Source organism: Gasterosteus aculeatus, chromosome X (assembly GCF_964276395.1).
Source record: "Gasterosteus aculeatus chromosome X, fGasAcu3.hap1.1, whole genome shotgun sequence".
In the NCBI taxonomy this organism is placed as follows: domain Eukaryota; kingdom Metazoa; phylum Chordata; class Actinopteri; order Perciformes; family Gasterosteidae; genus Gasterosteus; species Gasterosteus aculeatus.
The window spans coordinates 8,024,713-8,040,069 of record NC_135698.1 but is presented as its reverse complement, the minus strand read 5'-3'; the positions used below and the strand labels follow the sequence as shown (position 1 = coordinate 8,040,069).

Sequence of the window (15,357 nt, the reverse complement as noted above, 5' to 3'; positions counted from 1 at the left end):
AATATTCTATGACATTTTTATGTTATAATATCATATATATATATATATATATATAATATACTATAACTGCGTCTCATCCATGGCATGCTATACTGTACTGGGATATTGTATTGCATTTACATTATGACGTTTCTATCATAATAGTAAGGCTAATGATTATGACTATGACTGAAAGTTTCATGGAATACTAACAGAAGCATTAATCAATGTAGGACGACAATGTAATACATCTTCATCTGGTGTTCGAGGTTGCTGAGATGCTTCTGATAAGCCTCCCTGTGGTTCTACAACTTCTCCTCCGTCGTACTTAATGAAGCATTCATTTTTATATTAATAATCATGTACGAGTGCAAATATGAACTGAATCCACAAAATACAAGCGATTCAGTAGGTATTCTTCTTTACTAAACATGCAACGTTTCATGCTGCGGGGTATTTGGGAAACTAATGCTCCCCTTCACAGGATGCGGCCACCACCACCTCACCTTTGAAATGGAAATCCCACCCATGCTGGAAATAAGGAGACAAATTATTCATGTCGGTAATAAGACATCTGACTTTACTTTGTGTCTTGATAAAAGAAACGCAGCCTGACCAACATTTGATGATGAAAGTCGGCTTGAACTTCAAATGCGAAAGAATTTGACGATGACTAACGTGAACTTGTGTTTCAAAAAATACCAAGCTTGGAATATTATCAAAGATCATTATTTATTTAAAAGGAAATAGATAATACAAATGAAACAAAATCATTTATCACAAATGATTTTATGAGTCATTAATGGCAGAACAAGAATCCAGCCCTCGCACAGGAAACTCATTTGCCGTCTTGCTGGCAGACTTATGAGCTTTATGACATGAAAGGTTTTGACACAGGGCGCTTTCAAAAAGTGCTTTCTGTGAAGTAAATACTGTACAGTGCAATGCCGAGTAAACAATACATCACATCCGATCATTCATTGGTAAACATGTTGTATATCAAAGAACGTAAATGTTCAAAGTTTCATCAATACAGTACATTTATAGTAGACTTCACGGGGGGGAGGGCGAGCTCCTAGTCTCAGGGAATTTCACATTGAATCATCTCCATTTGGAATCCCACCAACGCCTTCTGATTTGCGTCGCTTTTCTGCCGCCTCCAGTCCCGTTTCTCGGCGCAGCCGCAGCCTCACCCGCTCTTCTCACAGCTCAGCTGCCCTCTGCTCTCCTTCAGTTTGTCCTTCTGGCCCTCCGGAGCCTTGGACTCGCCCCTCAAATCGCTCACCACGGCCCGCAGGGTTTTAAACCTGTCCAGCCGGTTGCCCTGGGCCGCCTGGAGCCTGACCTCTGACCCCTGCGGCGCGCCGAGGGAGCTCAGCGAGCGCACCGCAGCCAGCCGGCGCTCCTTTCCGGGGGGGCGACGCGGCGTGGTCATGGCGCCGAGCTCCCCCGGGTGCTCCATGTCCCTGATGACCTCGCACAGGTAGCGGGCCAGGTCCTGGCTGGAGAAGGAGAGGGCTTTCTGCGAGCGCCGGAAGGTCAGCGGGGACGGCAGGCTCTCCGTCTCCGACGGCGGAATGGCCAGACGCAGGGCTATGGCTGCGCTGCCGTTCCCGTCAGGCGCCCCCTTCTTGACGTCGTCCTGGGGGGGCTTGGTCTGCGGGTAGGAAACGATGCTCTGCGGGTAGCTGTACCGCAGGGACTGCGCCGGGCTGGGCTGGAGGGAGCGCTGCAGCTCCACCATGTTGAAGGCATTCTGAGGGAGCGAAGCAGAGTGCAAAGGAAGGAAAAGGACGTGGCATGTTTTTCCCGTGTAATCCTTTTTTGGAATTCAGTGATAATGGAACAACATCATTGCCTTATGACACTAATTTGTGCTCAGAGCGGTGTAACAAGTAAATGCCTCTGCAAGCAAATGAACTCAGACCAAGACTAAGCTGTTAGAGATGTTAGCATCAAAGGCACCATTGATTGGCTAAGCAATTAATTATCTGATTGCACAGGGGGGTGAAAACTGCCATTAACATCACTATTAAAACAGAGGCATTAGCAGCTATTGGTGTCTAATTTCAGCTAATTGACTCACATTGCCAGATCTCCAGGGAGCTGATATTTGATTTTCATTTCAGGGCCCAAAACAAACGCCCTGTCCCTGTTTTTGTTGGTTTAGCATTTGTTCTATCTTATTTGAATTCTCATATCCCTTTAAAAGGTCCTGAAATATTGTACAGCGTTAAAAAAAAGAGAAAACACCTGCAAATTGAACATGAAAAAAAGAGAAAAGCTGCACAATGTTTGTGTTCAGTGCTGTAATTACTCTCCCTGCCTGTGTTGCAACCGTCCGTACCGGACACGTAGCATTTGTTTACCTGGTCCTGCTCCCCTCCGCCTTCCTCGTCGTAGTTGAGCACGTTTTCGCGGATGTCCTCCCAATCGCCGTGGTGTGCAGACACATGGTATACACCCTCCTTCAGACCCTTGTGTCTCCTCCAGCAGGAGTAGAGGAACAGGCCCAGCATCAGCACTGAGGGGCGCCAGAGAGACGGTTAACTTGCGTTCACATAATTGAAAGGAGACAGCGAGCAGAAAAACACTTTGGATGAACATGGAAGTAAAAAGTGATGATGCAAAGAATTAAATACTTTAGAAACTGGCTGTAAAATGTGAATAGCTACGCTTTTTGTGAAAATGGAAATGCAATCTAAATTCTGTAGATTGGTGGTATAAACTAAAACACAGGGAACCTAATTTTCCATCCCATTAATATTTCCTTTAAGAGCTCATCAGTTGCACTAGCTGTCCAGTCACGTGCCAGCAGTACGTACGTGGAAGCGGAGGCTCCACCTTTCCATCTACTCCCATTTAAGTTGCACCTCTGTCTCCAGTCTTATCAAAGACCACAGTTCCTTGGAAACCTATTAACTGAATTTGTACTCCTCCCAGCTTAAACTCAAAGCCGCGGTGGCTTTTGCTGGAGGTGGGTAGGAATGCCGCGTGAGCCGAGCAGAGAAGGATCTGAAGCATACGCATCAATCACCGCTATTGTGTGCTGAATTATACCGCCTGCTGGACTGACCTTTTAAGCCCATTAATCTCAACCAATATATTTTTCTCCCATCTGCCATTCCCCTTTTCTCATTCTCTCTTCCTCGCAGTCTGTTTTTTACTAGTTCAAGGGTTAGTTAGTTATTTTATTAATCTGTTATTCTTTCTTTTTTTGTCTCAGCGTTGGAACTTTCCTCCCGTCATTCCTCCTCACTTCCCCCGCTCATTAAGTCTGCCGAGGTTCCTGTTTTTCAGTCCCTCGCTGGCCTCTGCCTGGCCTCAGCTTTTATCCCTCACACTCGATGGGATCCATTTCAACTAGAATGGTTTATATCATGTGTGCTAAGTAGCGGTTTAATTGGAAATCTTGTGAGAAATGCAAGGTAATCACATTAGTCTGGATTTTTAAGGTAATTGCCTCGAAATAGAAGAATGCACCAATGCGGCTCTTTGGGGGTCACACTAATAGGCAGATATTCACAGACAGAAAAACAACTCCCTTGTAGCTAATCTGCGCAAAAAAATAAATAAAATGTTATCTCAATTAAAAATGATCATCTCTGCCGGGAACACATGCAACACCAGCTGAAACACGATTATTTACACTACGCTTCTCTGGTGTTATATAGAAGCCGATTCCTCGCAGGAAACGTCTGAATCTCAATGAGGCCCGGCAGCGGGAGAAGACGCCGGCCCTCCTTCTTCCGGCCTACAATTATACCTGCTTACAGGTGCTGCCTGCAGGCCTGCTGCTCCCCTCGACCCTCAACGCCACCGGATGTTCTACACAATCGGCACGGGGGTCCGAAACACAACACAGAGAGGGAAGCACAAGCATTCCACCACATACGGTCATATGCACGCCCACACACACACACGCACACACACTAGCTGCTTGGGGAAAGAATTTGCCGGTGGTGTGTGTGTGTGTGTGTGTGTGTGTGTGTGTGAGCAGCTACATTGCAGCGAGATCAATACCACTCGGGGCGGAGAACAAACATCGCAGTCATTCATCAATCCATAATGCGGCTGCCTCTCTGCCCTCAAACCGATAGCGTGAGCGGGGTATTATGATGTTAGCCCAGACTGGACTGTGCATTATAAATGAGCGTTGAGCAAACCACCACAACACAGTTTGATCAAAACACTTAACCCTTTCGTTGTAGCTCCAGTCTGAGTTTAATGAGGAAAAAAAAAAATGGAAAAAACATCAATGGTTAGGTTGAGGGGAAGGAAAATTGATGAATAAGCAGAAAGAAATGAGACAGATGAGTGATGTGTGTGAGTTGGGGGACATTATTTATTTATAAATCTTTGAGGGAATAAGAAGAACAGGCAATTAACACGATCGCTCGGCATCCACGGCCCATCTGGGAGGCTAATTTCTTCCATTCTTCAAAAAACCGGAATGTCGGATTGGAAGCTGGATTAATGAGGCTTTGTCAGAAATCACCTCATCCGGCTCTGTCAACAGCACACGCTCAACGCCCGCTTTGCTCCGTCCGTGATGGCTGATGTAAAACTCAATAATGGATGACCGTTAACTTTTAATGCACACCAAGGCAGAGGAGGAGTCCCCCTTTAATTTGGCGCCCAGCTAGTAGCGTGGCTCGGTGCGGCATGTGTGGGTTATTTATGGCAGCAGCTCCCCGAGGTGACATGTTGTATACCCACATGTTCATTAAATCACTGGAGTAACCGTCTGTCCACATTCAGGACCCTCGACTGTGAAGTAAAGCTCTTCTCTTTGGCTGAACTGTACCGGCGAACAGACGGTGGTTCTTTGTGCGGGGAAAGATCTGGACTTGCATGTAAATGCCTTGTCGGTGACAGCGGGCGAGCCACTTAAACGGACCGCACCTTTCTTTAGTCGGCATGCAAGAAACACATGCATTTTCATGAGCGACGCCAAGGCCACACTTTATCATCTTTGAATTCATTATCAAATATTGAAGACCGCTTTATGCGTTTCACTCTCAAATGTCAGAATAACTGATGTCCCAATACTAGCCACATGCCCTGGAGGGAGCGTTGAGTCGGTTATAGAGGCAGAGACAGAGTATTGAATTGCCCGAGCGTTTTATAAGCCTGCCTCCGACAGAGAGACTCATAAACAGCAGTGTGGCCCCACAGAGGGTCATCAACACGAGAGCCACTCACACAGATGCACACACACACACACGCGTGTCCTTCGGTCTTTGTGACGACGGGGAAAATCTTATTTTCTTAGCTTTGTAACACAATTAGCTCATCGCTGACAACGGTTCATCTTCTGTAGAGATATCAGTGCATGTGCATTTAAAAAGGCACGGCTGGCAGCAGATGTGCGTGTAGGTGGACAGCTGATGACATCATCAATCATGCAAACGTTGGACAGTGTCATCAGCACCTTGAGTGGTTCAAGGCATCAGCTGATTTACAACAACAAGAAGAATTGTCGACAATATTGATAGCTGATTAATTGTCATTTAGTGATGTCACTATTCATAAACAGAAGTCTTATCATTAATGAATAAGGACATTATATAGCTTTCTAAACACATTTTCACAAGTTAAAATGACATTTTTCAGAAAAATGTATTCTTATTGCTCCTACGGATTAAATTTAAGGCACTTTAAATATTAAAATCTGTAATAGATACACAATTGTGCCTGCCTGTGAAGCCAAATGGCCTTCTTTTTTAGATCCCTGGATTGAATTAAATGTAGATGCGGAGAATAGTAAAGTGTTTAAACACTCTTCCTTCAACTAAGAAATATATCCCCAAATTATTTTTGAAGCACTCCACACCAAAAAGAGACACTCAGATATTAAAACTGTCAATGCTCAATATCACTATGTACTCAGGCATCAGTCAAAAAACTAAAAAACGTCTTAATTCAGCAGCTAAGCTCTCAACAGGGATGAAGAGAGCACATTCCCCTCAGCTCATACGATTATGAGGTAAGATTATACTCAGTCAGCGGTCGGGCTCTGGTCTGTATTTCTGAACCTACGACCTTTTATAGACCAGAAAGTCTTGGGTAAGCCAAAGTCAAATTCTTCAAACGAAGGCTTTTTCAGTGAGAGTACCGTGCTTAAGGCTTTGTCGATGCAATTTTTACTTTGAAATATTTCCGAAAAAACGCCCTTTTTTGTTCTCATTTCTCATCCCCACACTCTTGAAACGGAACTTTTAAATACACGCCACTGCCCTAATCTGCTGCTTATCGTATCATATAATCTATTTATATAATCTATCTATTTCTATATATATAACGGCTGATCAGTGCACGTCAATGGCGAATAGGGTTCGGGTTGGGTTATGAAGAGGATCAAACAAACACTGGTACACCTGGGTCGTCAGTAAGTCGAGGTAAAGTCGATGTTTTCCTGAAGCTTCTGGGCTTTTGTTGCGTGAAACATCTTCCGGTGAAGACAGACAGAAGAGGGATGTATTTTGAAATGACACTGTTTGTGTAACAAGAGGGAAACTGACACGCCGTTCCAGCCACGTCCACAACTGACACTAATGGCACCGCGGGCGTCACGGTTTAAAGCTCACGGCCACTAAAGTGAGTGAAAAAACATTTTGCTATTAAAACAATGCATTACGTTTGCACAAAGGGTTTCTTGATTTGATGTCAAGCTGTCAAAAGAATATGGCAAAACGCATGAACATTCCTCTTATTCATCCACACTTTGATGTAATATTGTCACTGTTTTGAGCATTTATAGTTTATAATGTGCACTGGCTAATGTGTCCGCGCTGACAACACCTGCACTTTCCTCTATAATGTCCCGACTGGAAGGTGCTGCAAGACCGTAGTAAGTTTTACTTCACAGGATATGTTGTGATGTTTTTATACTTCTATAATATATTTATACTAAACTATTGACACAAATGACTCATTAGATTATCCTGTTTTATATTGTTCTGTTTTCCTTGCATCTTGCCTCATGCATCAGGAGTAAAATACAACGAGATGGCATTTCTTCTTCCCTGATCACAGCTCCAAATAGTGTAGATCGCAGTAAATGGACAGTGTGGACATATTTAAGGGGACTTGGGGAAACTACGATGCTCACAGAAATGTTGAAGTAATGGCATAAAAAACACATGAAGAGTGAAGAGAGGACTGTGGGATATCAATAAGTCGGACACATAAAAAGTAAGGCTGAAAAGGAAATTGACTTCTGAAGTCAGAGCATAAAATTGGAAAAGACAAGGGACACAAAAGATAAGAAATATTGAAAGAAACACATAAAGAAGCTCCATGATTTCCTGGGGACCTTTACAGCTTCCATGTGAATCATAAATTGATGCAATGTTTCCCTCCCTCCTACTCCATCAGTTTTCTTTCATGTTCGGATCACATCCTCTTGGAACTCAACATGGCTACAAGATACCGCATGTTTATGTAGACTTCACAGAAAAAGGGGGTGAAAGAAAAGACAAAACGGTGGACGTTACAGACAAAACGCTGGGATTATACGATAAAGATGAGAAGAAACAAGCTGAAAATTGATGTATTGAAGATGAAAAGGACGGAAAATGGCAGACAACAACAAACACCGAACATAAAAACAACCCACAAGAAGAGAAAAGTGTTGGGTCACCACAGGTAGAAGAGCACATAGTCGACATAGCTACCTAGGAAAGCCATGACACATATGCTGATGGCGAACATGGAGCTCAGGCTGAGGCTGGTGCTGTCCGCGTCGTGGTACATGGCGAGCGTCACCTCGCAGTGTCGCCCCCGGTAGCCCTCGCTGCAGCGGCACGAGTAGCGGGATGGCGAGTGAGCCACGCAAGTGCCGTGGCGACAGGGCCGGCTGGCGCACAGCGTGTACACGCACACCTTGCCCAGGGAGCTCTCTTTGGTCATGTGACCCGCGGGGCACCTGTGCAGAGGGGAGACAGTGGTGTGGAACAGAGACCGGAGACAGTTGGGGAAAGCTGCCGGATGAAAAGGAGCGTCGGGTTCAAAGATATGCTCTTTGAAGGTTACAAAGTGTTGACAGATAGAGAGATAAACTGAGGTCGGCTCTGCAGGAGTAGTTCCACAGTATATCTGTAAACCGGATGGAGTGGACGAAGTGCAAAGTCGCACTATTTCAGAGCCTTAAAATCACAGCCTGGAGACGTTAGTGGTCCTGCAGGCAGCTGTTAGACACTATGGACTCACAGGTTGACCCTCACAGTGGAGAAGGGGCTGAACTGACACCAAGCTGCCCTCTGGTGGACACTTTGATCACACACACAAATGCACAAACTGGGCTTCTTTTACCAGCGCTGTATCGTCTGTTTTGATTAATGCGTGCTTATTATTCTTATTTATGTGGATTCAAATTTTTTGGAAATGGAGCTTTTGGATTTCATGGATGCTAATACGTTTCATTGATGTAGATTGTTAATTCGTACATTAATGAGAACAACGTTGGGGTTCGAAGTTATGCATTCATGTAAATTATTATAAATCAATAATACATGAATATGTATGATAGGGCAACTTATTGAGTATACACTCTATTTCATACAATATGAATAAAATTATAATATATGGATTTAAATCTTTGTTCTTTGCAATGACTATATAGATACGGATAAAGTACCACACAAACTAATTATTCATGGAAAGTTTTTTTTTAATGATGTTTCATGTTATCTAGAAAATAGTAATCATTAATTAATATGTGTTAAGTAATCATTAATTAATTAATGTGTTGCTTTGAAAACCTTTACAAATGAGTGCCAATTTCCAGACCTTGTTTATACCTGACAAATGATAATAAATAGCATTCATCCTAATGTGACCAGTTGTTAATATGGTTGATAAGTTACTTGACATTTAAAGTTCCTTTCCAAAAGGTTATATTATTCTATCTGCCTGCTTTCGGAAATCTATACTGCACGAGTCTGCCGGTCTTGATGTCATTTCTTTTTGCAACATTTGCAAGTTGAGTGCTGCCATTGGTCATTTTGTCATAAGCAAGGCTGTGGTATGTATGTATGCGCGGCGTCATTAACACCCGGGGTTATTTATGCTGTATTTATTTACCTGCACTCAGGGTGTCTCCAGAGGTCCACACACACTAAGGGAGGGGAGCAGTGATGTTTCCTGCAGGCCTCTGAGTAGCAGCCAACAGAGACGCCCTGCGAAGTGATCACTTGAAGCCCCTCGGTGGGCTGGTCCCGTCCCAGAGGGACGGAGCGGCCGTTAAACCTCACATCTCTCAAACATCCTGATAGAATAGGGGGGAGGGGGGAAATCTGAGTTCACAATGCCAAAAGACACTCAGAGACAGCAGTCCTCGGGCAAAGTGTTTTATGGACACGCATTCACACCGCGGCCAGTCTGTAAACCCCAACACGCAGACACACTGGTGGACACACTCGCATGCAAACACACAAGCAGCCTGAGGCAAAGCTGTCAGCATGGACGTCTTTTTTTTTTTTTTTTGCCGGATAATTTCTCTGCCGGGTAGTTTGCTAACTGTGGGAAGCACGAGGCTCTAACACATCATTCAAATCAGCACTCAGTGCCATGGACTCTCTTTCTCTCATCTGCCTGGAACAAAAGGATCAAACACCTTTTGATTGGTTGGTTGTGAGATGTGTAACCACCAGAGAGTAGTAAAAAAAACACTGAATTGCTAATACGTCCATTTTTATGAACAGGTAAACAAGGTACTGCTTTCATGACATGGCTGTAAATGAAACTATTTGGATATCAAGCTGTTAATTCATACAAAACTTCCAATGACTCATTTGTTCACTCATTTAAATAAACACTCATTTAAGTCTCAATCGAGGGTCGTGAGCATCCACCTACCGAGGAAGCTCCGATTGAGTCCCGAGGGGAAAGAGTTCCCGAGCATCACCACAGAGGGGTCGATGATGATCTCCTGACTCCGCCCGAGCGAGGCCGTAACTTCTCGCCGTCCTCCACCTCCGTCCAGTCGCAGCGTGAACTCTCTGCCGTACCGATCCAGCTCGGCCTCGTGCCACTCTCCGTCGCCGAGGGGATAGTGGGGCAGCGTCAGGTTGTAGTCTCCGTCTCCGAGGTTGTAGAAAACAGCCAGCAGACCCTGAATGACCTGAGACAAAAAAATAAAAAACATCGGGAGAACCACAAGAAGCAATTTCACGTGTTATGGATGGGCTCCAGGTGGACTACTGCACTGCATGCAGAAGACCTCTGCATTGATTAAACCCCATCATTCACCATTTTAACGCCTGGCGTATAAAAATGTAGAACGGGGTGACCCAAATTCCAAACAGACAGGCCTGGACTCCTGCCATTTTGTTCTGTGTTGATGGGTAAAACAGATCTTGTGCATAACAACATCATAAGAAGTAGGCCAGCTCCCGTGGCGAGAGGAGAAGAAGCAAAGGTTGGGCCGGACAAGAAGTGAGTTATTAAACCAACAAGAAGAGGCTCTCTGTGGTGAACGGGCCGCAAAAAAAGCATGAAAAGTTTAAGTTGTAAAAATGAATTGTGACATTCTGCAGCCACGATGCCTCGCCGAGCCGCCGCACACAATGTTGCATCACATAAGCCAGAGGGACCCCGAGGGGAGGGTGTAGAAGAAACAACAATTATCTTCAGCAGTTAAGGATGAGCGAACACAATGGAGCGAACCAATGAGGGGCTCCCTTAGCTGCAGCTTGTCCATGTCTGACGCTTAATTGGAAACAGTGGGGCAAGATAATTCACATTCAGCCCCACCTGCATCAACCACGGCTCTCCCTCAGCATGGGCAGTTCAAATGCGTCTCCCCCACCGGACACACACAGACACACACACGCCGACCAGTAAAAGATGACTTTGTTCTCAACAGTGCTCCTCAACCTAACAGAGCAAAGGACAATCAATAATCAGGAAAAATAATGGGATTATACAAACTTTCTGCCCCCCGGAGATCTCTGCAATCACCATCTTCACAAAATGTTCAAAAATGCATTTCTGAGGTCTGAATTTTTGCAGAATACTAAACTCGGGTCACAATTCTGCAAAAAAAACAGAAAAAGGAAAGATGAAAGGCAATGAGTTTTAGTGTTCTTAAGGGTCACTGGTCCTGACAAAGCAGTGCATGCCAGTCGCTCCCCAAAACCGCCTTCACGCGCTGCATCGGATGAGTGTTTTCTGCACAGAGACACCATACTCCTTGGAGAGCTGCATGTTGTTTCTACGCAGCAAGCCTTCGGTAACCTTTGGATGAAAGTGTGGTTATTTATTCAGTGAGCACTCTACCCCATATCTCCCCTTAAGAAAAGAAGGGTGAGCGAGACAGCCCTTTAAATTCAGCCTTGTTGTAGGCAAACACACCAGGCTTCAGCTCAAGTATTTCTAAGAGCTTAGAGACAGCTGAAAATGTTTCAGCGTGGCGCAGCAGACGGACGTCAGATGTTTTATCCAGCTCACCAATCCAACTCCGCAGAGGGTTTCAGAGAGAAGCTTCACGGGCACAGCCACAGCCTTTTCCTGCTCCTGTCGCCGTGGGACTGCATCAAGCGAAGAGGACAACATTGTTTTTTTTCCCCCCCACAAGCTCAAAGTTCCTAACAGGAACAAGCGACGAGGTCTTCGCTTCAAACAACGCTGTCTAACGCGTAACAAGCGCCGGGCAAGATGCTTTTCAAACATACCAGTAGAGTGGAATACGGTGCGACGGACGCGGGTTCGGCCCAAAGCGAAGGTTCTAACGGAGCCACTTACTTCCGTCAGTGGGTCCAGGCCACAACACGGGCTTCTTATACTCTCAGTAACGTTTATCAAGGCCTGGCAAAGTGAGGTGGCCTCGTCTCCTCCTCTGCGTGAGTGCCACTTGGCAGCGGTTGCGGCTTAAACTCGCTACTCAAAGCAAGCTGTGTTAAAAGCCTCAAGTTCAGGGCAGGGGGGATCTGACCTTCACTCGACGGCACCCGTGCCCTTCGATTCGCAGTGCCCGCAGTTGCTTTTCTTGCCGCGGTGAAGTGTTTTAAAAAATGTTCCGCAGAGACATAAATAACCTTGAACAAAGAAGGCCTAATTTCTTAAACAGCAGTCTCTCGATTGGAAGCATTCTTCAGACTCCGCTGAAAGACCTTGTTGAGAACACACAGATGTCAATCCCCCGGCCCCCTCAGTATCCACGCATATGTCTCCAACCCTGATATTACTCACTCTCAGCCTGACAAGTATTTGCAGCAATCATTTGTCTCGGCTCTAATTGTCTTCTTGAGGCCCACAGACAAGACAATGAGAGCTGTCAAGGTGGAGGGGAGTGATGAGCCGTGACTCACCTCCAGGCGTAGGTATTCGTTCTGCTCCCGGGAGAGCAGGCTGAGGACGACGCCAAAGGCGGCGCGCGTCCGAATCCCGAGCTGGACCCTCGTCTGGCGCGCAGGCAGCGACCACAGGAGGTGGAACTGAACGTGGCTGCGGCCGTCGAAGGAGAACTCCGGAGCCCCTTGTCAATCAAAGAAACACACGCACGCGGTTTTCGAGTTAATTGGGACGTCGAGTGAGAAATAATTGAGGATATCGCAGCGAGGGCCGTGCTTTAACCGCACAAGCACTTTATGTTCCACCGCAGCAAAGTGCTGTTTTGTAGTGTAGGATTTTCCCCACATCCCGGAAGGCTTTCTACTCTGTGTGAGGCTTTAAAATACCCAAAACTCACACCGGGATCAAACAGGTCTTCGACGCCCCCCCCCCCACCCAAAAAAACCCTCATGGTCCAAATCAAAGCAAAAGGGTGTGCCCACCTTGATCGCACTGAGGCCCCGTGAACCCGGGTTCACAGAGGCAGCTGAAGGAGCCCCATTGGCCGTGACAGCGACCCCTCTTGCCGCAGGGGGACGATCGCTCCATGTTGCTGCAGTGGTCATCAATAAGAGAGCAGCCTGCCACAGTGTTGGAGGATTCAGCTGGGGAGCCAAGGTCATATAGCTGAACACAAGAAAGAAAAAAGAAAATGTGAAGAGGAGGAAAGCTCGGGGTGGTTTTTGCCATTAAATGTAAGATGCTACAAATCGATATCTAATTCCTGTCTGTTTAATACTAATAAGTTATGGCTTGATTCATCCTCAACTCATTGTACGCAGGGTTAAGTGTTGCACAGACAGAAAGGTGTAAAATAAGAGGTCATGTATAATTAGAATGGAGGTTTTCCAGTGCAAAGGCATTGACTTATTACACAGTACTTAGTATTGTTAATGTATTTTCACTGCATGCTGTTCTTTACTTCTTAGCAACATTTACCAGAGACGTAGCGTGCTTCGTAGGCCACAACATTGGTTTAACAGCTTTAGTTAGATTGCATAGTTAGATTTCAAATTCAAAGCCAGTGTAGCCTTCTATTCAACTACATATGAAGTGGCTAAAATCAGCCACTGACTTTTGCTGGTACATTTAAGCTTTACTTATAATAATTCATGTGAATGTTTGCATGTTTTCTTTTATATGAGTCCACTGACTCAAGCGGTCCATTTTTATTAGCAAATTTGCTGGTGCACTGTATTTACAACACATCTACGGAATAAGTTATATAAATAAAGCACTCCAGCACGCTGCGATCTAAAAGGAAACGTAGAGATGAATCTATTCATCTACCACGGCAATGTGTGTGTTCACTACTGCAGTACCTTGCTGTCCACAACTAGGTTCCTTATACATCCAGTGTAATGCGTGTGCTGCAGCTGAGGGTATTCATAGGATATGTTATTGTTGACCCCTCCAATCTGCAATACTTGACTTCCATTCAGGTACCTGGGAAAGAAAAAACAACCATCAATATGCAAGAAAAACCGAGAAGAAAAAAAAATACAGTGTAAGTTGGTACAGTTAGAATTCAAAACACACCTCTCAATATAAAAAACACAGAAATAAAAGCTGAAGAAAAGGAGCACACGCACACACACACATCATATAAGCTGTCAAGCTTAAAATTCATGGTTTATTCTTTTCCTGCTGAGGCTGCCTTCATTGTCACTGCTCTCTGACAATAAGGCTGACATCTTATTGTTGTTTCCTTCCCTTATTGTAAAAGCACAACGTGTAAATTGCATTCACCCGAAATGATGAAAACGCAAAACTGATTCAGCCCAGCAACTCTTGGAAGAATGAGATGAAACAGAATATTTTCAATTATAATTTTGGCTTGTCAACTACCACATCAAATGTGTAATGATATAACTCTTTGTATTACCTATGTTGAACTCAAATACGGTTATCAGAGTAAATGGGTTTTTAATAAAAGTTACTGTAATAAATAGTGGTAACACGTAATTAATAATCCTTTTAAATTCAAAGCTTAATTATACAACAAAACAAAGATCACATGTGCCCGGCCGGGCTCACTACGGGGGGGGGGGGACAAACTTTGCAGCAACTATACACACAAATACAGGCAAAAACATTAATTAACATTCTATGAATTTGTATCTGTGGATTTCACCATCATTTTCTTCCCTCCAGAGAGGACAGAAATTGAACGCAGTGAGCCTAAAACAGTCCGACTCATTAAATGACTCCATGCAGCTCGTGCACAAACACATTCTAAGACACTATTTACTGAGCATGATGTAAAAATCTATGTGTGTAGTATACAGCATATGATGCTGAGGGAACAATAAGTTAAAACAAATGTGCTTTTAGGGAACATTAGGGAACACGGCAAATGCTGCAACTTGTCTTTGCAAGATGAATATTGTGCTGAAACAATAAATGAATGAATGAATTAAATTAAAGAAATGCATAACAACCAGAAAATTAAATCTATTCCGAAAAAAAAGTCTGGCTCCAGCTCCTTATATCTGAGCATTTTCTGATTTCTTTGTTCTATGTTAAAGTATATATCTTACATCTATCTTACAGCCAAAGCAAGTCAAGCAAACCTTGGGCTCAAGCCGCTTACATCGTAGACTAAAATATCGATTAGTGGATTTGGAAAACTCAATACATAAACCAATAACTATATTACATACCAATACATATAAAAAAGAGTAGCTAATTTTTAGTCCAACCACGACTCCGGGTTACTGTAAACTTAATAGAATCAAAGCCAAAAAATAAACAATTCTCAGCTACAATCATTCGGCTGATGCTTTCTAAATGTTTTTCATTTTTACAGCTGTATTACAAATGCTTATTAAAATAATGAACAAAATTAAATTCCTTCGGAAGAATTAGTTTTAGATACAGTATAAGTATCGCATCTGTATGTAAAACATTGACTTAATTTAAATATTTCACTTTTACCAGCTTGCAAACTGCTGCAAGAAGAAAGAAATGGGCTTTCCCCTTGAAGCCAATCATGTTTGTTCATGCCTAAAAGTTCATGTTTATATTATACAATGAACACAA

At 44.1% G+C, this 15,357-nt stretch overlaps 1 protein-coding gene across 1 annotated transcript in view; it reads right to left on the bottom strand.

Annotated features, from left to right (window-relative positions):
- Positions 1–693: 693 nt before the first annotated feature.
- Positions 694–15,357, bottom strand: part of LOC120808970 (neural-cadherin) — a 70,212-nt gene continuing 55,548 nt past the window's right edge. The window contains exons 26-33 of the mRNA XM_040162382.2: positions 13,638–13,761; positions 12,759–12,942; positions 12,294–12,460; positions 9,841–10,105; positions 9,067–9,250; positions 7,659–7,909; positions 2,349–2,503; positions 694–1,735 (exon numbers count right to left, since the gene is read on the bottom strand). Of these exons, the coding sequence (XP_040018316.2) occupies positions 1,169–1,735; positions 2,349–2,503; positions 7,659–7,909; positions 9,067–9,250; positions 9,841–10,105; positions 12,294–12,460; positions 12,759–12,942; positions 13,638–13,761 (1,897 nt within the window). The 3' untranslated portion in view covers positions 694–1,168. The remainder of the gene's footprint in view (positions 1,736–2,348; positions 2,504–7,658; positions 7,910–9,066; positions 9,251–9,840; positions 10,106–12,293; positions 12,461–12,758; positions 12,943–13,637; positions 13,762–15,357) is intronic.